Source organism: Lissotriton helveticus, chromosome 1_1 (genome assembly GCF_964261635.1).
Source record: "Lissotriton helveticus chromosome 1_1, aLisHel1.1, whole genome shotgun sequence".
Lineage (NCBI taxonomy): Eukaryota > Metazoa > Chordata > Amphibia > Caudata > Salamandridae > Lissotriton > Lissotriton helveticus.
In genome coordinates, this window is record NC_136057.1 from 1,795,574,896 (window position 1) to 1,795,600,081 (window position 25,186).

The window sequence follows — 25,186 nt, forward strand, 5'->3', positions numbered from 1 at the left end:
GGAGGGGGCTACTGACAGTGTAGTGTTGACGCGGGCGGCCAAGGCCTTACACCTTGAGCTCCCCGTCGCGGCCCTGAGGACTAACCTCCTCACTGAGGTCCTTAAACAGCAGGCAAGCTCCACTGAGCCTCTGCTGCCGTTTAATGAGGCCTTGTGTGACGTTCTTGTGAGCACTTGGTCCAAGTCCGCCACAGGTCCGCCTGTGGATAGGAACGTGGCCAGACGCTACCGCCCGGCCCCGGGCGACCCTTGCTTTTTGTCCACCCATCCCACCCCCGAGAGCCTGGTCATCCAGGCCTCCACTTCCCAGACCGCATTCCCGACGGCTCCGCCCGATCGGGAATCCAAGAGGTATGAACAGTTCGGGAAGAAAGTGTTCTCGTCCCTGAGTTTGGGACTGCGGTCTGTCAATACCGCATGTCTCTTGGGCCCCTACACCCACACCCTGTGGGACACGGTCGCGGACGTGCTGCCACAATGTCCAGAGGAGGTCCGGGCTAAACTCGCCCAAGCCCTTGCGGAGGGTCGAGATGCAGCGCGATATTCCATCCGGTGTGGGCTGGATACCACGGACTCCCTGGGCAGGGCGATGGCAACGACGGTGGCGGTTCGACGCCACGCCTGGTTGAGGTCCGCCAACTTTTCGGCCGATGTCCAGGCCACTCTTCTGGACATGCCGTTCGATGGCTGTCACCTTTTTGGCGACAAGGCACACCATGCACTTGAGCGTTTTAAGGACTCCTGGGCTACGGCCAAGTCCTTGGGCCTCTCGGCCACACGCCAGCAATCGGGTGCCTTTTGCTCCTTTCGTGGCCACGGAAGGGGCGCCCCCACACGTGCTGCCAGCCACGCACCGCAGAATGTTCAACAGCGCAGTGGCGGCCGTGGAAACCGCCGTGGCGGCAGTCGGGGACAACGGCGAGGCCAGTTCACACCTCCCCCAGCAGCACCTGCCTCAAAACCTTCCTAGTCCGTGTTTTCAGGCCCATGTGACGCCAGTGGGAGGCAGGGTTCGCCATCACCTCTTCCACTGGTGCACTGTCACGTCGGACAGGTGGGTGCTGCAAATCGTCCGAAGGGGCTACTCCCTCCCCTTCGAGGCGACCCTGTAGGAGAGTGGGGTCTGCAATCCCATGGCCACCCCAGATTTTTGCTTTTTGCTTCACTGGTTTACGACTTTCCCTGGCTGTGGGCCTGCTAATCAGACCCACAGCCTAGCTGTTCTCTCTCTAAAATTACCACCATGTACCTTAGGTGCATTTACCAATTGGTACTGGGCCACCTTATCAGTCCCTGTACAGTATACCTTAGGTATCCAGGGCATAGGTGTACCCAGGGCCTACCAGGGGCTGAAGCATGTATTATGCCACCCCTGGCTGGCCATCTAAATCTGACACAACTGGCTGCACGACAGCTGGGGCAAGGTGGTGTAAACACCCTTTGCTATAGATATAGTATACCTATATCTAACCCTAAAATGGACACATATATTCCTATCAGTCACTCCTATGGCAGGCCTTATCAATCCTGAAGGCAGAGTGCTTGGAATTATGTCAGATGGTGCTCTGGCATGAGCTGAGCCCGTTTGCAGCTTGCGGAACCAAGTCCTAATAGCTGTTTCATGATAACGCTATACCATATACTCTTAAGTACATTATAATCCTCGCGGTTAAATGCTAACTCTGGTATAACATTATCAAAACATGTCGAGTAAGGTGTCATACGAATTGGAATACTACCCCCTCGCCAATTCTGGCGACGGGGGTAGCATTCCACCCTTCTAGAGGGACACGACATGTATGTAACTGTGAACCCTGGTTAAAGTTAAGCCGAGCCTCAGCATCACAAGATGGATGCTGCCACCACAGACACAAGTCTGACCTCCTGCTGCTGGGAGTCCTTCCAGCGAGGGAGGCTCAGACAAAGGGTTTCCTGCCTTGGGAGGTGCTAGCACCTCCCCAGACAGGATTTTGTGTATTAGGTAGGCCCAGGTGAAAGGCATGAGACATGCCTGGGGCACACAAGGTGCCCTGTGCATACACCGGTTCCAACCAGTTGCTGGGGCACTCCAGCCCCAGCTCTGGCGGGAAACCGGACAAAGGATAGGGGGTGTAACCACCCACCTTCCTGGTCCCACCCAGGGGAGGGACCTAGTCGTAGTGCAGCCCTCTTTAGCTGAATAAAGGTGAGAGCTGGTCCCATTCCCAGTTAGATTAATCTTGACAACTTCCAAGAAGAAACTCTTGACCTTCGACCTCCTGAACATCAGAAGACTGAAGAATCTCCCCTATGGTCAGGGAGTGACCATCCTGCTTCGCAGACACCATCAAGCTCCTGTGCGGTTTGCTGCAAGTCCTTCCTTCCCGGAATCTGACGACCCAGCTCAACGAGACCCGGACCTCCAGACCCCTCTGACCTCTACCCACATCCACAGCACAGCTGGGACCCGTGGGTGCGATGAGCAACGTGGAGACGGCCATCTTGAAGAAACCTGCATAAGTGCTTCCAGCACGACCACCGAGGGACCCTCGAGTAAGTGCAACGGGGACTGAGAAGCCCCACACCGACACAGCACCTGCATCAAAGACCAGCCCCCCCAGCCTCCACGAGATCTGCGTGGGGCCCTTTTGCCTGGTTGCTGCCTTTCCTGTTGTCTGGTCACTTGCCGGCTGGCTCGTGACCTCTGAGACGACGACCCGAAGATTTCAACACTGCTAGTCTGGTCCCCCAGACTGGCCCTTGCTTCCTTGTGAAAGAGAAGCACCCCGGACCCTCCTGGTCCGCACCAGACGCCATCTTTGTTCCACCGCGTGGCTTGCACTTGCCAAGGCCTGTTGACCAGGTCGACGATCCAACACCGCCATCAGCAGCAGACTACGTGGGACAGCTCGTGCCTCCAGCCTGGTCGTAAAGAACAGCTCCTGGTCCGCGCAGCTACAGAGAGAAGCGACCCTTCCTCCACCTGAACGCGGCGACAGCATCTGGTTCCCTCCTGGTTCCAGCACCGTCACTGGCTAGTGACCGAGACTCTGTCCCCTTCCCTTTCAGGACTTCTCCTTCCTAGTTCCATCCTTGGAACCACCGGACTCCTCCATCTGGCTGCCTGCCAGCAACTCCTTGTTTCAGGCATCACCGGGATCAACGCAGCAAACCCGCACCACTTCAGCCCTATGCACCCGCAGCCTGTGGGTTAGGTAACTAAAGCTTCTAGGTGCTGAAGTCAGTGTTCACTATCCTAGTGTCCAGGTCCACTGTTGTTTTCGCTAGCCGGGTTCGTCCGGAATCCGTAACTTTGTAAACTGTAATGTCCATAGACGTTGGTACGAATCTCGCGTGAGAGTTTCCACTCTGCACGTGAGTCCCGTGGGCCTCCTGTTCCGTACTTACCTAGTTCGTAGCGTAGTCTCAGCGATCCTCCAGCCTCTGGATCTCCTTACAGTACTTTCCTTCCTCGCATTCCATTGTTCTTAGTATATGGTTTGTCGTGCCCCTAAGGCACCCGTGTAAATATTGTGCTAACTCGTGTTTCGTTCATAGTATTGTCATGTGCTTAGCCCTCTGATCTCATAAAGAGTTCAGAGGTGTTGTTAATAATAAATATATTGTTTATTTTCATAACAACCTGTGTGGTGTCCTTTCATCTGGTATTCAAGGGGTTATATTGTGGTAAAACAGCTGGCTTCACATTTATTTATTTATTTTATTTTAATTGCTTGTATCGCGCCAGAATCGACCCATGAGGTATCTCCGCGCTTTGCTCGCAAAAGTTCTAAAATATATTGTCTCTGCGGAATACCACAGGGAAGGTTATGCTGCCTGAAACAAAAAGGTTTTTAAGGCCTTCCTAAAACATAGGTGGTTGTCATTGTGTCTTAGGTCAGATGGAAGTTTATTCCACATGGTTGGGCCTATAAATGATAGGGCACGTCCTCCTTGTCTGACTCTTTTTACAGAGGGGATTTCCAATAGACATTGGTTACTAGAACGTAATAAACGTTCAGGTTTGTATATCTGAAATTTTTGTGCCAGATATCTGGGGCCTTGCCCATAAAGACATTTGTGCAATAAGCAACAGATTTTAAATGTAATACATTGTCGTATAGGTAACCAATGGAGGTGACTTAGCAAAGGTTTGGACGGGGTCCTTGCAGGAGCATTTAGAACTAGTCTGGCCGCAGTATTTTGGACCACCTGCAAACGGTTTAACGCCTCCTCATTTGCTGATATGAGGAGGCCGTTGCAGTAGTCAAGGCGACTAATCACCAGTGCTTGTACAAGGGTCTTCTTGTGATTGTCCGGCAACATAGGGAAGATTCGTCTTAACTGGCCAATTGTTCTGAAACACGCTCCTGTAACATAGTTAGCATGTTCCTTTAAACTCAAGTTCTGATCCAGTTTTACCCCCAAGTTCTTAACAGTTGGCTTTGGGCATGGGACGGGGCCAAGATCTAAAGGCCACCAGTCGGGAGACCAAAGCATGTTAGCTTTGCCAAATAGCATCTTTTGGCATCACATGCCAAAAGAGTTTAGCCTAAGACTGCTTTGTCCATGCTACCATTAGGATAGCTGGTCTATAAGGTTGACTTACAACCAATCACCATAAGGGTTGTTTGGACTGATACAAGGTGGTCACTAGAACTAGTGAACATCATATATCAGGCCAACTTCTCACATTGGTGTGCAGCGGTTGGGATTTGAGCTTGCTGTTGTTTTTATCAAATATAATCTTGAAATATCATTTGAAAGATCACATAAGGTACCTAGGTACATATAACAAGCTTAGAAATACTCTGAATTCTACTGAACCAGCTGTTGTAGTAAAAAGGGCCTAGCACACCCTAACTACAACTCTTAGCAAGGGATCAGTAGGAAAACCCATAGTGTAGGTAGGTGCATCACTTACACCTCACTAGAAAGCATGTCTACCCATGGAGAGTCCACAGAGACTCCCCTAGTGGTTAGTGACCCTCCACAGGTCCTTTCCAGATATGCAGCTCTCAGTTTCCAGGAGATGAGACAATTGTGTACCTCCAGGAAATTGAAACAGGGTTCTAACCCTACCACTCCTTTTCTGTTAGGTCTCTTAGAGACATATGATGCAAGAAAGGCTGCTAACCCAGACCTCTCTAATCCAGATAGGAGCATGCCCCCCTTGGAAGGTACACCTGATGATCCAGATCTCCCTGAAACAGAGGATGTAGAAGAGGAGGAGGAAGAAGGGGACACCTCAGGGGATGAGGCAGACAAATGTCCTGAGCTAGTCAGCAGACTTACTAGGGCCAACTTAGACCTACATAGGGAAGGATCTGGGGGACCCCCAGTACTGACCCTAAGCAGGCCTAACTTTGGAGTTAGAAGAGATAGGTCTCATTCTAGGGACTCCAATAGATCTGTGCACTCTCATGCCTCTTCTCAGAGGAGAATGACTTCTCCCCAGAGGAGAATGACTTCCCCTCAGAGGAGAGAACATGAAGCAAGGATGAAACAGGCTAATCTGAGGATCCAGAGGGAAGAACTTGCCCTTGCCAAGGAGAAGCTTGCCTTTGCTAGAGAGCAACAGTTGAGTGGGGTAGTCCCCACTGGTGGCAGCAATATCCCTAAGGATAAAGACAGGAGTTTTGATACTAGACACCTGAGTAAAATACTGCCCCCCTTCAAACAAGGGGATGACATCCACAAATGGATGACTGCTTTGGAGAGGGCCTGCACTGTCCAGTGCATCCCCCAGAGTCAGTGGGCAGCTATATTGTGGCTCTCCTTTGAAGGTAAAGGTAGAGATAAGCTCCTCACTACTAGGGCTGAGGATGCTAACAATTACCAAGTCCTGAAGAATACACTGATTGATGGGTTTGGCTTAACAACTGAACAGTACAGGTTGCTGTTCAGAGACACCCAGAAAATTCAGTCTCAGGATTGGGCTGACTTTGTTGATTGTGCCACTAAGGCTTTTGAAGGCTGGTTACTGGGAAGTAAAGTTACTGATTACACAGGATTATATAATCTAATTATGAGAGAACAAATCTTAAATAATTATCAAAATTAGTTGTTGCATCAGCACCTTATTGACTCAGATCTGACCTCTCCCCAAGAATTGGGAAAGAAGGCAGACAGATGGGTCAGGACAAGGGTCAAGCAGCAGAACCAGAACCAGGGTGATGGCCAGAAGAAAGCGGACCCCATGGGTAATGAGAATAAGCAGAGTGACCAGAAGTCTTCGACAGGGCCCCAACAATCTAAAGAGGGTGGGTCCCAGAATTCCCAGAATTCCCAAAAGAAGAAGAATAATGGTCAGAGGAAACCATGGTGTCAATACTGTAAAAGTAATACTCACTGGTTTAGTGAGTGCACCAAGAAAGGCCCAACTCCTACCACTACTGCCCCTAAGGCATCTGCACCCCCTAGTACAGTTAGTAGTGGTAGTAATCCTCCCAAGGCTATAGTGGGGTTAACCCTGGGAACTGAGGCAGGTACTGACTTAGTCAGGATACCTACTCAGGCTGTTCTTGTTTGTACTGGGGACATGGATATGATCCCTACAATAAGTCCCAGTACTCTGGGCAAGTACAGGCAAACGCCTTTGATCAATGGAAAAATGGCTCAGGCCTACAGGGACACTTATTCCAGTGTCACTATGGTGACACCAAACTTTGTGGACCCTGAACAGGTAATACTAGGTTCAGACTACCTGGTGACCAATGCTAGCAATGCCACTACCTCCCATAGTATGGCACTTGTTAATTTCTCCTGGGGAGGGGTAAATGGCCTCAAAAGGGTTGTTGTTAGTTCAGACCTCCCAGTGGACTGTCTTTTGGGCAATGATTTGGAATCCTCCCTATGGTCAGATGTGGAGTATAGGACTCATGTGGAAATGTTAGGTTTATCAGCACATGTCCTTGCTGTGACTAGGTCACAGGCCAAGAAATGCCCAGCTGAACTAGTTTTGGATCCTGGAAGAATGGACCAGACACTACCCAAGAGAAAGAGCAGTAGGGGTAAGGTTGACCCTTCCCCCCCCTACCTCAGGTGGAGGATCAGCTCTCTCAGGAGACTGACCCCAAGACCCCAGAAGGAACTATCCTAGAAGAGCTTGAGCCTGAACAGGTTGAGTTTCTTGGGACAGGGGGACCTTCCAGGGCAGACTTGAGGCAGGCACAGGTAGACTGTTCCTCTCTTGAATCCCTCAGACAGCAGGCTGCTGCTGAGGCTGCAGGGAATGCTACAGGTGCCCATAAGGTATATTGGGACGATGGACTCCTATACTCTGAGGCAAGAGACCCCAAGCCTGGTGCTACCAGGAGGCTGGTCATCCCCTTGTCTCTGAGAGGTTTCCTTCTCACCTTAGCCCATGAAATTCCCCTTGCAGGTCACTTAGGCCAGAACAAGACGTGGGACAGGCTTGCCCCACACTTTCACTGGCCTCATATGTCTGAGGACACCAAAGAGTTTTGTCGCTCATGTGTCACCTGCCAAGCCAGTGGCAAATCAGGTGGCACAACAAAGGCCCCCCTTATACCACTACCTGTGGTGGGGGTTCCCTTTGAAAGAGTGGGGATTGACATTGTTGGACCAATGGACCCCCCAACAGCATCTGGGCACAGATTTATACTGGTGGTAGTGGATCATGCCACCAGGTATCCAGAAGCTATTCCCCTTAGGACCACTACAGCTCCTGTTGTGGCTAGGGCCCTGGTTTGAGTTTTCTCCAAAGTGGGGTTTCCTAAGGAGGTTGTCTCTGACAGAGGTGCCAACTTCATGTCAGGATACTTGACTGCGATGTGGAAGGAGTGTGGTGTGAATTACAAATTTACCACACCCTATCACCCACAATGGGCTTGTTGAAAGATTCAACAAGACCCTCAAAGGGATGATAAAAGGGTTACCTGAAAAGCTTAGGCGAAGATGGGACATCATTTTACCCTGCCTTCTGTTTGCTTACAGAGAGGTCCCACAGAAGAGGGTTGGCTACAGCCCTTTTGAGCTTTTGTTTGGACATCCTGTAAGAGGACCCCTATGTCTTGTGAAGGAAGGATGGGAGTTACCTCTCAAAAAGCCTAAACTTGACATAGTGGACTATGTACTTGGTCTCCGCTCCAGGATGGCAGAGTACATGGAGAAGGCATCCAAAAACCTGGAGGCCAGCCAAGAACTTCAAAAAGCTTGGCATGACCAAAAGGCTGTCCTAACTGTTTACCATGCAGGACAGAAGGTGTGGGTGTTGGAGCCAGTGGCCCCAACAGCTCTCCAAGACAAATGGTCTGGACCCCACATCATCATTGAGCAAAAGGGAGAGGTCACCTACTTGGTGGACATGGGAACTCCCAGGAGCCCTCACAGAGTACTTCATGTGAATAGGCTCAAAGCATTTGTTGACAGGGAGGACATGGGCTTGCTCATGGCCACAGATGAGGGGCAGGAGGAAGAGAGTGACCCTCTCCCAGACCTGCTCACTCAGAACCCTGACGATGGGTCAGTAGATGGTGTAGTCTTTTCTGACAGCCTCTCCGAGCATCAACAAAAGGATTGTAAGCAAGTCCTTCAATCCTTCAGACAAATGTTTTCTCTGACCCCCAGTCAGACAAACTGGTGCACACATGAGGTGGACACTGGAGACAGTCTGCCTATAAAGAGTAAAATCTACAGGCGACCTGACCACGTCAGGGACTGCATAAAACAAGAAGTACAAAAGATGTTGGAATTGGGAGTCATTGAACCCTCAGAGAGCCCTTGGGCTAGTCCTGTGGTTCTAGTGCCTAAACCTCACACCCAGGATGGTAAGAGAGAGATGAGGTTTTGCGTAGACTACAGGGGTCTCAATGCTGTCACTAAGACAGATGCCCATCCAATACCTAGGGCAGATGAACTGATAGACAAGTTGGCTTCTGCAACTTTCTTAAGTACATTTGACCTGACAGATGGTTATTGGTAGATCAGGTTAGCTGAGGATGCCAAAGCCAAAACAGCATTTTCGACCCCTGGAGGTCATTACCAGTTTGTGGTGATGCCCTTTGGTTTGAAGAATGCACCTGCCACTTTTCAAAGGTTGGTGAACCAAGTTCTCACTGGGTTGGATGACTTTTGTGCAGCATATCTAGACGATATTGCTGTCTTTAGCTCCACCTGGGAGGACCACCTGATCCACCTGAGGAACGTTTTAGAGGCCCTGCAAAAGGCAGGCCTCACTATCAAGGCTACTAAGTGCCAGATAGGGCAGAGTCAAGTTGTATACTTGGGCCACCTTGTAGGTGGAGGCCAAGTTCAACCTCTAGAGAGCAAGATACAGGCCATAAAGGACCGGGCTCCTCCAACCACCCAGACACAGGTCAGAGCTTTCTTGGGCCTGTCTGGTTATTATAGGAAATTTGTCAGAAATTAATTATGGAACCATTGTGACTCCACTTCATGACCTGACAAGTAAAAAAAATGCCAAAGAAAGTTCAGTGGACAGTTAGCTGTCAGAAGGCATTCGATGACCTAAAGCGGGCCATGTGCACTGCACCTATTCTCAAGAGTCCAGACTACTCCAAACCTTTCATTGTCCAAACAGATGCTTCTGAGTTGGGTGTGGGAGCTGTTCTATCTCAGCTGAATATTGATGGTCATGACCAGCCCATTGCTTTTATAAGTAGAAGGCTGACGCCTAGAGAGAAACGTTGGTCAGCTATTGAGAGGGAGGCCTTTGCTGTGGTTTGGGCCCTGAAGAAGTTGAGGCCATACTTGTTTGGTACTCACTTCAAGATTCAGACCGACCATAAGGCCCTCTTATGGCTAAATCAAATGAAGGGTGAAAACCCCAAACTACTTAGGTGGTCCATTTCCCTACAGGGGATGGACTTTACAGTGGAGCACCGCCCAGGGACTGACCATGGTAATGCAGATGGTCTCTCCAGGTACTTCCACTTAGAACAAGAAGACTCACCTGGTCAAGGTTAGTTTGATGTCCCTAAGTTTGGGGGGGGGGTTATGTAGGAGAGTGGGGTCTGCAATCCCATGGCCACCCCAGATTTTTGCTTTTTGCTTTACTGGTTTACGACTTTCCCTGGCTGTGGGCCTGCTAATCAGACCCACAGCCTAGCTGTTCTCTCTCTAAAATTACCACCATGTACCTTAGGTGCATTTACCAATTGGTACTGGGCCACCTTATCAGTCCCTGTACAGTATACCTTAGGTATCCAGGGCATAGGTGTACCCAGGGCCTACCAGGGGCTGAAGCATGTATTATGCCACCCCTGGCTGGCCATCTAAATCTGACACAACTGGCTGCACGACAGCTGGGGCAAGGTGGTGTAAACACCCTTTGCTATAGATATAGTATACCTATATCTAACCCTAAAATGGACACATATATTCCTATCAGTCACTCCTATGGCAGGCCTTATCAATCCTGAAGGCAGAGTGCTTGGAATTATGTGAGTTGGTGCTCTGGCATGAGCTGAGCCCGTTTGCAGCTTTCGGAACCAAGTCCTAATAGCTGTTCTATGATAACGCTATACCATATACTCTTAAGTGCATTATAATCCTCGCGGTTAAATGCTAACTCTGGTATAACATTATCAAAACATGTCGAGTAAAGTGTCATACAAATTGGAATACTACCGACTCGCCAATTCTGGCGACGGGGGTAGCATTCCACCCTTCTAGAGGGACACGACATGTATGTAACTGTGAACCCCGGTTAAAGTTAACCCGAGCCTTAGCATCACAAGATGGATGCTGCCACCACAGACACAAGTCTGACCTCCTGCTGCTGGGAGTCCTTCTAGCGAGGGAGGCTCAGACAAAGGGTTTCCTGCCTTGGGAGGTGCTAGCACCACCCCAGACAGGATTTTGTGTATTAGGTAGGCCCAGGCTGAAAGGAATGAGACATGCCTGGGGCACACAAGGTGCCCTGTGCATACACCGGTTCCAACCAGTTGCTGGGGCACTCCAGCCCCAGCTCTGGCGGGAAACCGGACAAAGGATAGGGGGTGTAACCACCCCCCTTCCTGGTCCCACCCAGGGGAGGGACCTAGTCGTAGTGCAGCCCTCTTTAGCTGAATAAAGGTGAGAGCTGGTCCCATTCCCAGTTAGATTAATCTTGACAACTTCCACGAAGAAACTCTTGACCTTCGACCTCCTGAACATCAGAAGACTGAAGAATCTCCCCTATGGTCAGGGAGTGACCATCCTGCTTCGCAGGCACCATCAAGCTCCTGTGCGGTTTGCTGCAAGTCCTTCCTTCCCGGAATCTGACGACCCAGCTCAACGAGACCCGGACCTCTAGACCCCTCTGACCTCTACCCACATCCACAGCACAGCTGGGACCCGTGGGTGCGACGAGCAACGTGGAGACGGCCATCTTGAAGAAACCTGCATAAGTGCTTCCAGCACGACCACCGAGGGACCCTCGAGTAAGTGCAACGGGGACTGAGAAGCCCCACACCGACACAGCACCTGCATCAAAGACCAGCCCCCCCAGCCTCCACGAGATCTGCGTGGGGCCCTTTTGCCTGGTTGCTGCCTTTCCTGTTGTCTGGTCACTTGCCGGCTGGCTCGTGACCTCTGAGACGACGACCCGAAGATTTCAACACTGCTAGTCTGGTCCCCCAGACTGGCCCTTGCTTCCTTGTGAAAGAGAAGCACCCCGGACCCTCCTGGTCCGCACCAGACGCCATCTTTGTTCCACCGCGTGGCTTGCACTTGCCAAGGCCTGTTGACCAGGTCGACGATCCAACACCGCCACCAGCAGCAGACTACGTGGGACAGCTCGTGCCTCCAGCCTGGTCGTAAAGAACAGCTCCTGGTCCGCGCAGCTACAGAGAGAAGCGACCCTTCCTCCACCTGAACGCGGCGACAGCATCTGGTTCCCTCCTGGTTCCAGCACCGTCACTGGCTAGTGACCGAGACTCTGTCCCCTTCCCTTTCAGGACTTCTCCTTCCTAGTTCCATCCTTGGAACCACCGGACTCCTCCATGTGGCTGCCTGCCAGCAACTCCTTGTTTCAGGCATCACCGGGATCAACGCAGCAAACCCGCACCACTTCAGCCCTATGCACCCGCAGCCTGTGGGTTAGGTAACTAAAGCTTCTAGGTGCTGAAGTCAGTGTTCACTATCCTAGTGTCCAGGTCCACTGTTGTTTTCCCTCCATCCAGCCGGGTTCGTCCGGAATCCGTAACTTTGCAAACTGTAGTGTCCATAGACGTCGGTACGCATCTCGTGTGAGAGTTTCCACTCTGCACGTGAGTCCCGTGGGCCTCCTGCTCCGTACTTACCTAGTTCGTAGCGTAGTCCCAGCGATCCTCCAGCCTCTGGATCTCCTTACAGTACTTTCCTTCCTCGCATTCCATTGTTCTTAGTATATGGTTTGTCGTGCCCCTAAGGCACCCGTGTAAATATTGTACTAACTCGTGTTTCTTCCATAGTATTGTCATGTGCTTAGCCTTCTGATCTCATAAAGAGTTCAGAGGTGTTGTTAATAATAAATATATTGTTTATTTTCATAACAACCTGTGTGGTGTCCTTTCATCTGGTATTCAAGGGGTTATATTGTGGTAAAACAGCTGGCTTCACATGCCAAAAGAGTTTAGCCTAAGACTGCTTTGTCCATGCTACCATTAGGATAGCTGGTCTATAAGGTTGACTTACAACCAATCACCATAAGGGTTGTTTGGACTGATACAAGGTGGTCACTAGAACTAGTGAACATCATATATCAGGCCAACTTCTCACAGACCCCTCCAGCCATGCCACCGCAATTCCACCGTGTGTCGGGGGATCAATTGCAACTTCTGCAAGAGGAAGTCACGGCCCTCTTGGCCAAGGGGGCCATCGAGTGCGTTCCTGGGCCAGAAGTACGGTGTGGTTGTTACTCCCACTACTTTCTGGTACCCAAGTAGGGCAAAGGGGGCCTAAGCCCTATCTTGGACCTCCGGAACGTCAACGGCTTCCTCCGGAAGGAGAAGTTCAAGATGCTGACTTTGGCTCAGGTCTTAGCTGCCCTGGACCCTGGAGACTGGATGGTAGCGTTGGACTTGCAGCTTATTTTCACATCCCCGTCCTGCCGGCCCACCGGCGTTACCTGCGGTTCACGGTAGGCCACGAGCACTTTCAGTTTACCGTGCTCCCCTTGGGCCTTACCAGCGCCCCACGGGTGTTCACGAAAGTGATGGCGGTGGTCGCAGCTCATCTGCGCAGGTTAGGGGTGTCAGTCATCCCCTACCTCGACGACTGGTTGTTGAAGACGGGCTCGCCCCAGACAGTCGTCAGCCACCTCCAGACTACGGCCGACCTCCTGCACTTGCTGGGGTTCTCCATCAACGTGCCGAAGTCGCACCTGTGTCCTTCTCAGAAGCTCCTCTTCATTGGAGCGGTTCTAGACTCGGCGCAGTTTCGGGTCTATCCTCCCGAACAGCGGGTTCGGGATATTTAGGCTCTGATTCCGATCTTTCAGCCTTTATCCCGAGTCTCGGTCAGGTTGACCCTGCGGCTTCTGGGGCTGATGGCCTCCTGCATCCTTCTGGTGTATCACGCCCGGTGGCGGATGCGGGCTCTGCAGTGGGACCTGAGGTTTCAGTGGGCCCAGCATCAGGGCAACTTGTCCGATCATGTCTTGATCTCGGAGGGCACTGCAAGACAGTTGCAGTGGTGGCTCATGGACCGCGATTGGGTCAGTGGCAGATCCCTCTCCCTACCCCACCCGGAGCACGTGGTTGTGACGGACGCGTCCCTCCAGGGCTGGGGAGGCCACATGGGAGAGGTAGAGATCAGAGGCCTCTGGCGGAGTCCGGGCTCCATATCAACCTTTTGGAACTGCGGGCGATCCAACTAGCACTGAAGGCATTCCTCCCCTCTGTCCGGGGGAGTGTAGTGCAGGTGTTCACGGACAACACCACTGCCATGTGGTAGTGCAACAAACAGGGCGGGGTGGGGTCGTGGACCCTGTGCCAGGAGGCTCTGCGCCTCTGGCAGTGGCTGGAACATCAGGGTGTGATCCTGGTGGTTCAACACCTGGCAGGTTCTCTGAATGCCAGGGCGGACAAACTCAGCCGTCGGTGCATGATGGATCACGAATGGCGTCTAAACTCGGACGTGGCGCAAGGTCTCTTTCAGCAGTGGGGAGAGCCTTGGTTAGATCTATAAGCCACAGAAGAGAACGCGCAATGTCATCAGTTCTGCACGTTGGAGTTTCCAAGGCGGCACTCGCTCGGAGACGCTTTTCGTCGCGAGTGGAGTTGTGGTCTATTGTGCGCCTTTCCGCCTATACCACTTCTGCCCAGAGTGCTGAAGAAGATCAGGCGCGACCGGGCCCAGGTTATCCTTCTGGCTCCGGACTGGGCACGAAGATACTGGTATCCCGGGCTACTCAGCATGTCAGTCGATCCCCCGATTCGTCTGCCTCTTCGGGAGGACCTCCTGTCACAGCAGCAGAGGACGGCCCGTCACCCGAACCTGTCCATTCTCCACCTACAAGCTTGGAGATTGAGCGGCGGCAGTTGAGGCCATTTGACTTGCCTCCTGAAGTCTGTAATGTCATTCTGGCAGCCAGGCGTCCCTCCACAAAGTCGGTATATGCCTGCAGGTGGAACAGATTTGTGGCATGGTGCACAGCAAAGGCTGTGGATCCACTCTCTGCACCCCTTTCTGAGGTTCTCCTCTTCCTTCTTTCTCTTGCCCAGCAGGGCTCTGCTCTGGGCACTATCAAGGGGTACCTTTCTGCCCTTCCGCTTTCTTACGGCTCCCTGATCAGCCTTCCTTGTTCAAGTCCCCAATTGTAAATAGGTTTTTGAAGGGCATCACAGACATGTTCCCTCCTGTTCCTTTCGTGATGCCCCAGTGGGACTTGAACCTTGTTCTTACTTACCTAATGTGTGCTCCCTTTGAGCCGCTCCATAACTGTCCTCTCCGTCTTCTTACTCTGAAGACTGCCTTCCTGGTTGCCATCACCTCTGCCAGGAGAGTGAGTGAGCTCCAGGCTCTTTCTTCCACACCTCCTTTCCTCTCTGTTCATCCGGACAAGGTTGTGTTGTGGACAAGACCTTCTTTCCTGCCCAAGGTTGTCACGGCCTTCCACATCGGGCAGTCCATTACCTTGCCCACCTTCTTTCCGCCTCCGCATCCCTCGAAAGAGGAAGAGAGGCTCCACCGTCTGGACCCAAAACGTGCGCTCTCTTACTATCTGGATCGCACACGCCACTTCCGGGTGGATGACCAACTCTTTGTTGGTTACGTGGGCGCTAAGAAGGGAAAGGCGGTGCACAAGCGGACCATCTCTCGGTGGATCATCTTGTGTATCCAGGCATGTTACTCCTTGGCTAAGAAGGAGCCCCCTGTTGGATTGAGGGCTCATTCCACTCGGGCCACGGCGACTACCACTGCCCTGGGCCGGGGAGTGCCCTTGCAGGACATTTGCCAGGCAGCTACGTGGGCCTCGTTGCACACGTTTGCAAGACACTATTGCCTGGACAGTCAAGTCCGGAGGGAAGGCTCCTTTGGCCGTTCCGTCCTCCAGGACTTTCTGGTGTGATTATTGGTTCGCAGACCCACCACCGAGGTTGGTATTGCTGGGGTATCTATTCTAAGGTAAGGAATCTATCACTAACGTGTCTCTTTCAGATGCACAAGTTATTACTTGTGTAACGATATATCTGTAAGAGACATTAGTTAGTGATAGATTCCTTACCGACCCACCCATCCTCCCCGTTCTGCGAACCAATATCTAGGGTTAAGGTCATCCCCTTTTAGGGCCCTAGTTTCATGGCACCAGTGTTGGTTCTATCATGGCTCTGCGTATCTGGGGCGGAAAAGCTGTGTATCAGAACTGACGTCAGTGCGCATGGGCGGCGTCTAAGTACTCCGACGACGTCATTCCGGCGCTATCGACGCAGACGACATGACGCGGAGCCGCGGACAACCCCTGCTGGCGCGCAGGGGTATTGCTACGCAAAATTTTCCGGATCCAGTCTGACGCCTGGGGACATTCTAAGATAAGGAATCTATCACTAACTAATGTCTCTTACAGATATACCGTTACACAAGTAGTAACTTGTGCTTCAGGGTACCTAGTAGCATGATCCACTACTACTAGAATGAACTTGTTCTCTGAGGCTGTGGGAGGTTCCAGTGGACCCACAATGTCCACCCCTACCCTTTCAAAGGGGACTCCCACCACTGGCAGTGGTATCAGAGGGCCTTTGGGTGGCCACCTGTCTTGCCACTGGCCTGACAGGTAACACAGGAGCTCACAAACTCCTTGACCTGTTGTTGCATCTAGGGCCAGTAGAAGTGAGTGACTAGTCTTTCCCAAGTTTTGTTTTGCCCCAGATATCCAGCTAGGGGGATGTCATGAGCCAAAGTTAGGAGGAACTCCCTGTACGTCTGTCGCACTACCACTCTCCTGGTGGCCCCAGGAGTGGGGTTTCTTGCCTCAGCATACAGTAATCCCTCTTCCCAATACGCTCTTTGGGTACCACTGACTTCTCCCTGTGCTTCTGAAACAGCTTGCTGCCTCAGGCTTTCAAGAGTGGGACAGTCTTGCTGTCCCTGGCACAGCTCTTCCCTAGTGGGTCCCCCTGGGCCCAGGAGTTCAACCTGGTAAGACTCAAGCTCCATGGGCTCAGTTCCATCTAGGGTTTCCAAGTCCTCTCCCTGGGGAGGGGGTCCTGAGTGGTTTGGTGTGTAGAAGCCGGTCCCCCAGTCATCTGGGTATTTCTCTTGGTTGGTTGGGCCTTATTTTCAGGCTCCAAACCTACTTGTGCACCCTTCTTTTTGCTCTGTGCTCTGGTTTGCACACACACACCAGTCTAGGGATACCCAGCATGGCTGCATGGGTTATTTCCTCAACTTCAGCCCAGGCTGAAGTTTCCAGGTCATTTCCAAGCAGACAGTCAGTTGGTAACTGTGGGGAGACCACCACTAGTTTCAGGCCAGTAACCTCCCCCCAACCTAGTGCCATCATAGCCATAGGGCGATTGGTGGTAACACTGTCCGCATTGGTGACTGGTTACGTTTTCCCAACCAAGTATTGCTCTGGGAAACCAGTATATCTTTCACCATAGTGACACTGGCCCCTGTATTCCTCAGGGCTTCTATTCTAGTTCCATTAATAGAGGGGTATTGCAAGTACTTTTTCAAATTGGGTGGTAACCCAGCTACATTGGTAAACTCCATTTCCCCCAAGGAGACTAGACTAGCTTGAGTGTATTCCCAGATTTGCTCTGGACACTCCTCTGAACCCATCTGTGGACTGGCTGTCCCTGGGTGCGTTAGGGGCTTTATTGTAGGGGCAGTTTTTGTCTACAGTTAAATGTCTCAACTTTTTACAGTTGTTACAATAGGCCTTGTTAGGATCAAAGTTCTTCCCCCCATAGGGCTGAGGCACAAAGGGAGTAGTTTGGGACCCACCCCCCTGTACAGGTTTTTGGGGCCCTTTGGAAGACTCAGACTACATCTTTATCTTGGTGATTCTCACCACCTTTCCCCTGGGGAGGTTTTATAACCACCTTCTTTTGGTCACCCCCAGTGGCTGTCCTTGTCACCCTAGTATTGACCCAATGGTCTGCCTTCTTTCCCAATTCTTGGGGAGAAATTAAACCTAGGTCTACTAAATGCTTATGCAACTTTTCAGTTGTGCAATTACTCAAAATGTGTTCCTTCATAAACAAATTGTAAAGTCCAGGAAAATCATGCACATTGTGTCCAGTTAACCAACCATCCAGTGTCTTTACTGAGTAGTCTACAAAATCTATCCAGGATCGGGTCTGGGTTTTGTGAGCTCCCCTGAACCTGATTCAATACTCCTCAGTAGTGAGCCCAAATCCCTCAATCAGAGTTTTCTTCATGAGGTAATAGGATCCTGCATCTGGCCCAGAGAATGTCACAAGCCTGTCTCTGCAGTTACCAGAGAACAGTTCCCACAAGAGTGCCCCCCAGAGAGGTTTCTTTAATCTTCTGATATCACAAGCCCTCTCAAAGGCTGTGAACCACTTGGTGATATCATCACCTTCCTCAAATTTAGGAACAATCCCTTTGGGGATTTTAGCATCATAAGATTGCTCTTTATCCTTATTATTGGTATTGCTGCCACCAGAGATGGGGGCTAAGCCCATCTCTTTCCTTTCTTTTTCCAGAGCCAGGAGCCTGGACTCTAGATCTAATCTCTTGGCCAGCTTGGCTAACAAGCTGTCCTCTTCACTGAGACTAGTCCCAATGTCTTCTCTGGGCCCTGGCCCACCTGTGTCGGTCCTAGGGTCCCAGTGTGTGATTCTTGGAGTTAAGGGTACAGGGACCCTACACTCTCCTTAGAGATGATTGGGGGGCAGGGGGGGGCGGAGTTATCCTCCTCCTCGAACACATCTTCTTCCTCTGACTAGTCATCACCCTGTTCAGAGGGGTGGCCTTTAGCATACTCCGCCTGGAGCTCCTGGAGCCCTACTTTGGTTGGATGCAGGCCCATTGGTATATTTTTCAGTTTGCATAAAGACCTTACTTCTCTGAAATGTAAGTGTTAGTAAGGTGTGAGGTCGAGCTCCTCCACCAGGTCCTGTGCAATATTACCTTCACTAATAGTTGGGGGTTGTTGAGACATTCCAACCTGATAGTTCTAACCCTCTACCCTGACTATAGTGACTTTTATTTTTCTAAAATCCTAATGGGGCTTAAGCAAAGCCCTACCAGACTATTAGTATTTTGGGAAAAAAAAATATTAGAATTCTAAAGGCGAACCTGGGGACAGGTGGGGTCTCCCGCTTGTACCGGGCGCTGGTAGACAATGGCCCTGCGTCCCTAGACCGGAACCGTGATCGCTGGGAGGGTTGGGTGGGTCCTTTAGAGGAGGCGGACTGGTGCAATGCGCTTATGGCGCCCAAGACATTGACAACATCTTCTAAGATACGCCTTGTCCAGCTTTACTTCCTCCATGCAGCGTACCTCTCTCCGGCGCCTTTTCTGGGCCCAATTGCGACCCTCCCCAGCCTGCGCGCGCTGCGAGTCTGCCCCTGCAGATTTCTATCACATGGTATGGCAGTGCCCGGCCCTGGCGCCGTTTTGGTTGGGGGTAGAACTCAAACTTACTCTGGCCCTTGGATGGGAGGTTCCCCACGACCCGAAACGCTTGTGCTGGGAGTGTTTGATGGCCTTGATGGCTCCAGGGCTGACGAGATTACTGGGGACAGCAGTGGCAGTGGCAGTGGCAAAGAGGGACATAGCCGCACTCTGGGCCCAGGCTAAGGCCCCAACTGTGCAGAGGTGGAGGAAGGGGGTGGACTGGTGTGGAGCGCAAGAGGAGACTCTCTGTGAGGCCCGGGGGTGTCCTGAATTATTTGAGAAGGTGTGGGGTAAATGGTTTAATCTATTGCCTGTGTGACGACCCGACTGCACTTGTGCGCTCCTGAAACTATGGAATGGTCGTACTCAATTCAAATGGCCTGTCTGTGCTTGTTGTCAAATGTACTTGCTCAAATTTCCTCACTTGTAACGCTTGATCTGCTACCAATGAATGTACTTGGTTTTTTCTTTACAAAATCAATAAAGTTGATTGTCAAAAAAAAAGAATTCTAAAGGCAATTTATGAGTTCTGTCGTGTGATCAGATGGTAACCAAGTAGTACAACAAATGCAAGTTTGTATCTCACCGCTAATCCACCAATGTGAGAAAGTGGCTCTCTATATGCTGGACCAAAGTAAGGTACAGTGTGTATAGAGACCACAAACCCCAGAGTTTAAAGTCAGGGCTGACCTTACTCTCAAAAGTGGTAGCTTGTTCGAGCAGTAAAGCAGTATCAGAGGACAGTGTAAAGCATTTGTTGTATACACTCGGTCAACTAAAGGTTTCACACACTCAAGGACTGAACTCCATGCCAATTTTTTTTATATCAAAAAGATATAGATGTTTTATTTTTAGAACCAACAGGTATCAAAATATACTTTTCTCAATTATGGGTGATCTCAGGTAATTACTTTGCAGAAAGGTAGTAACTGGGTAAACACAATAGGTACAGGAGTTACAGTAGGCAACACAATTCTAAACGCAATTTAACATTGAGCTCAATGGTTTTTTCTTCAAAAATGCAGTTAATTACTTTGTCGATAACTTTTTCTAATTCCAGGACTGGATCCTAGATTCAGTCTTGCGGTGTAAGCTGAAAACAGTTTAGTAAAAACGTTTTGGTTATTGCAATGCTTTTTCAGGAATATAAAGGTATTTCAAAAGTTCACACTAAGAAACTTTTCCATGAAAATCTAGCAATGTTATCCAATTGGAGAAAATTCAGGTTACAAGTAAAGTACGTTCTTCTTACTTTTTTAATCCAGTACTGGGTTCCTAGGTCCAGCACTTGGATCTCTACTTAAGACGGGTAAGTAATTACGTTTCAGTAGTATGTAGGATTTTTAAGGAATATTTCAAGTTTTCAAAAGTAGACAGAAGTAATTTCATAGAAAAGCAGACAATGAATTCCCATGGAGAAAATTCAGGTTACTAGTAAACCCGGTTAAAATTACTTTTGCGGTTCAGTACTGGGCTACAAGGTACAGTACTGGCGTCTCTCCGGATCACAGGTGAGCACTTCGGAATTCGGTATTCGGCTGATTTAATAGGAACATTTTAGTGTTTCAAAACTTCACACTTCAAAGATTTTTCGAGTCAAACCAGTCAATGTTATCCTATCCAGATTTCCAGGTGAGGACTCGACCAGTGAAGTTAAGGTTCTGGGAAAAGACTCAGGGGTCCCCCAGGGTCAGGTAGGTACAGTTGGTACACCCTGAGCGGCACAGGGGCAGCCAGCAGCAGAGGTAGTTGGGTCCAATTTTATCCAACGAGAGGCAGGGGGGCCTTCAGTTGGTGGCTGCTGGCTAGCAGGCCACGCGGCTGTGGGAGCTGAGCTCCTGGTCACTTGCTCAGGGCAACGGAGGAAGTAGGATAGGACACAGGGTGCACGGACAGAGGCACTCGGGCGACTGGGTGCAGGGTGCTTTTGAGCCGTCCGGCACTCAATGTTATTCAATGGGAAAGGGAAAAAGGGAACAAAGGCTGCAGACTCAGGGACGGTGATTCTTCAGGTGCGACTACCACTTCGAGAGGTAAGTTGGGATCCTGGAGACGAGGTAGGTACCCCAAAGGCAGGCACAGGGGGCGACAGGGCGCCGGGTGCAGGGGTGTCTTTGGGCATCGGGAAATCTTACCCTCAGCTGGTCGCGGATGGAGGGGTCCCTGGTTCTGAGGCTGCAGACTTTGTCTGGTTTGTCGAGGAGGGTCTTTGGGCCCTGGACTTTGGGTCCCAGTCGCTGGGGGGCGTCCTCGTGGTCTTGGATCACTCGGGCACGGGCTGGGCTCGGCGGGTGCAGAGTGGGTTGGTCTTGTGCTTCCTGACTGGCACCAGGGGTATGGTTGTTGAAGCAGAGCCTCTGCTTATGGGAGTCTCATTCGTTAAGAGGGTCAAGGCAGGCAGTCCTCCGAGGGTCCCAAGGTGGCTGTCCGCAGGAGTCGCCAGGATTAAGCAGGAGCCTGTTCCGGGATCGACAGGCCGGTAGGGCTGGAGCAAAGTCCGTTGGTGTCGTCCTGTTAGCAGCTGCATGGCGGGTCTTCTTCTTGATCTTCGTTCTTCTTTTCTTATTGGGTCTGAGGAAGGAAGGTCAGGGAGCCCCTAAATACTACATTTAGGGGTGTTACAGGTAGGGCAAGGGCAGGGACCAATAGGTCCCTGTCCTGGAGTGGGTACACCCCCTAGTCTGCTCCTCTCCGGTGGGAGGGGGGCAGGAGCCTAGCTGTGATTGGGCAGGGCTCCCCATCCTCAAGATGTCCGTAGCCCGGGGTCGTGCTTCACCTCGCCTCACCCCTCTGAGGGGTGGGGTTGGCACAGTCTGACACCCCCCCTTCCTGACGTAGGGTTTCCCGCCAGAATGGGGGTCAGAACCGGTGGGGGCCAGTTGCTGGGTACAGCAAATGGTCTGGAGAAGCTCACAGAGGCGGCAGGCCTTTGAAGCTTCCCCCTGCCCATCCTGGGGGAGGAGACCAAGCACCTCGCCCAGGATGTGCATTGTTGCAGGCCCAGGAGAGCGGGGGGCTCTCCACCCAGGGGTCCAGCAACATGTCTGCTGTGTGGCAGCCTAGGCAGCCTCTCAGTCCAGACGTGGATTGTAGGTTAGGTTTCAGGGGGCATCTCTAAGATGCCCTCTGGTGCATTTTACATTAAATCTCACACTGGCATCAGTGCGGGTTTAATGTGCTGAGAAGTTTGATACCAAACTTCTCAGTCTTCAGTGAGGCCATCATGGTGCTGTGTCGTTCGTAATGTCGACCTCCCAGCACCATATACTCAATGGCAACACTGCACTTACAGTGCCCAGGAATGGCTCTGGGTTCTGTAGGGGCACAGGGCTCATGCACCTGTGCCCACACCACTGACATAGGGCACCCAGCTAGAGGGGTGACTGAGGTATACCAGGGCAGTGGGGTTTGTAGGCATGGCACACAGGGATGTGTGCCATGTCGACTCTTTGTTTAGTTCTGTACTTAGACACTCAGCCTGCAAAGGCAGTGTGTGGGTGTCAGGGTACAGGGCCCCTAAGGGTGTCACAATAAGTTCTGCAGCCCTTAGGGGTCTTCTCTGGTCACCATGTCCTGGGTACCTAGGGTACCATTTACTAGGGGCTGATAGATGGCCAGAGATGCCAATTTGAGTTTTAGTTTCAACACAGTTTTAGGGAAGGAACACAGGCCCTAGGTACATGGTTGGCAGGAGCCCAGGGCACACTCAGTCAAAGCACATCAGCAGTTCAGCAAAAAGTGGGGGCACTTTCTCACATGTGCCAGGTCAACTCTTCACTTTTATCTACACCAAAACACGCAGTCTGCAGTGGCAGTGTGCATGTATTTGGTGAAGGGTCTCTTAGGGTGGCATAATACATGTTGCAGCCCTTAGAGACACTCTCTGGTCACAATGCCCTTGCTACCACTGGTACCTTTTACATGGTATTTAGAAGTGGGCCATATGTGTGCCAGTTATGGCAACAAAGGTACAGTTTTGGGAAAGATCACATGCCCTGGGAATCTGATTATCAGGAACCCAGTGCACATTCAGTCAATGTGCATCAAAGTTAGGCAAAAGGCGGGTACTGCAACAGAAACCCCTTTCCCACAGTGTCTCTCTGCTTTCTGCAGTGTCCCATAGTGGGTTTCTCCTATTTTGGACTGCTTCTGCGCTGGGAAAAGTCTTATTCGCTGATCAACTTCAACCCAGCCTTTCCCCAACTTCCGCCTTGAGCAAGCATTACTCTTATCACCATTTGTGTGTTTGATGTAACACCATGAATGGTCAAGGGTATGCTCAGATGTGGGTCCCTTGCTCACTGTGCTGCTGGAATCAATCTACACCTGACTGAAGAGCACCAATTAGGGAGAAAACAATCTTTGGTTGCTTGTGTTCTAGTTCGGAGAAGACCTGGCCTGGCAGTTCAGACAGGACTGTTTTGTTGGAGCAGGGTCAATACTGATTTGCATATGGCTCCGTCCAAACTAAGATGGTATGTTGAGCAAAAGAGCGATGGCTTTGGAATGCTACCAAGAGATTGCCAGTGGTTAGAATTATAGCAAGCATTCTTCCTATCGCTTTTATGTTTTTGAGATGCCTTACCTATGCAGCATGTGCTGGTATTAGCTTGTGTGTTCTGAGCTACATGATAATGCTGCAGTAGACTTCCGAGATCTTTGCCGGTCTGTCTTTCATATCTAGATTTTATAATATATTTTCCAGAATTTGGACAAATGCAGTAACACATAAAGGAGCTTGTTTTAAATTTTCTGAGGAAAGTTGAGCAATATGGTTGTACTCTGAAAACCCTAAGGGAATAAGTGGCTCAAAGAAAGAGGGGATTGTACAGTCTTGGTGTTGCACTGATCGCTTTCTGGACGGGGATGTTTTAAAAGTATATGTGTATCGAGTTCTGAAGCAGGGAGTGAAGAGCTGGGTGAGGTAAAAACCAAAGTTAGAAGCAGTGACATCCTCCATTGGTCTTTCTGCCATGTCTTCTTGTTAGTTTTCTGCTTGGTCAACAAGATGCAATTTTTTCTTCTTCCCTTAAAGATGTTAAAGACTTTCTTTCTCGTCAGGTACACCACCGGGCACATCTGGGCCAGTCCGTCCAGTGAGGGCGACGATTATATCTTCCACTGTCACCTCATTGATCAGAAGATCCCCAAGCCAAAGCGACTGCAGGAGTGGTACAAGAAGATGCTGGACAAGTGTGTGTCTGAGCGCATTGTTCATGAATACAAGGTACATACATATTTGAGTTGATTTAAGGATGGTGCTAAACTTGTGTGTTTCTGATGACAGTCTGTTTGTAAGATTTGTCTTGTGTGCTTACTTGCATCCTTCTCTAGAGTATTTCTTCAGGCAACAGCATTGCTGCAGATTACCTCCAATGCTTTCTGTGGTTCTTTCTGGTTCAGCATGGCTGCTGCGACCTTTGCTGTCAGTTCCTATCTTGGTGATGCCGGTGTCCCGAGTGCTGTTCCATTTTTATTTTTTTAGGGTTCATTAACAGCAAACTGTGTCATGCCTTTGGTGAAATTTTGTTAAATAAGCTGTTGCTTCAGCATGGCCATTTAGGGTTCTATGGACATGGTCACATCTTTAAGATGCACCTTAGTCCTGCTGGTGCGCAAAGTATAGTGTGACTCTTATCAATACTTTCTTGATGCAGTTGAACACAGACTCAAGGAGGTTTGCTACCGCGGTCAGAGGTTTCTACTGTGCGGTTATACAAAGGGAACATTTTGAAGGAAGTAGAGGCACTGTCCTTGGGCGAAATTAGGGTAACAACTGTTTTTGGTGCTAACCTCTGTGCACAGAACAAATTGCTATTGTTGATCATGTCTGACATCCCAGCCTACTTTTGACAGCATGTACCGTTTTTTTTTTTTTGCCAGGATGTGTTCAGACAAGCTACTGAGGACCGCCTGACTAGTGCTAAAGAGCTTCCATACTTCGAAAGAGACTTCTGGCCCAATGTGTTTGAGGAGAGCATCAAGGAGTTGCAACAGGAGGAGGAAAAGCTTAAACAGGAGCAGAACACCAGTATTCATGTAAGAGGGGGAGCCAGTGGTTTTGCCCAAAGGTGCATTTAGAAGGCGGTACGGGCACAGGAGACAAGGGTCATTGAGGTTACACACTAGTGTGGATTGTGGGGATGCAGGGGTGATGTTGAAGCAATTA

The 25,186-nt window shown here is 50.6% G+C and overlaps 1 protein-coding gene across 1 annotated transcript in view; it reads left to right on the forward strand.

The window, feature by feature from the left end:
• LOC144752864 (histone acetyltransferase p300-like) overlaps nucleotides 1-25,186 on the forward strand; it is a 381,934-nt gene that overhangs the window by 325,235 nt on the left and 31,513 nt on the right. Inside the window, exons 6-7 of the mRNA XM_078640701.1 lie at nucleotides 24,079-24,244; nucleotides 24,901-25,056. Coding sequence (XP_078496827.1) covers nucleotides 24,079-24,244; nucleotides 24,901-25,056 — 322 coding nt within the window. The remainder of the gene's footprint in view (nucleotides 1-24,078; nucleotides 24,245-24,900; nucleotides 25,057-25,186) is intronic.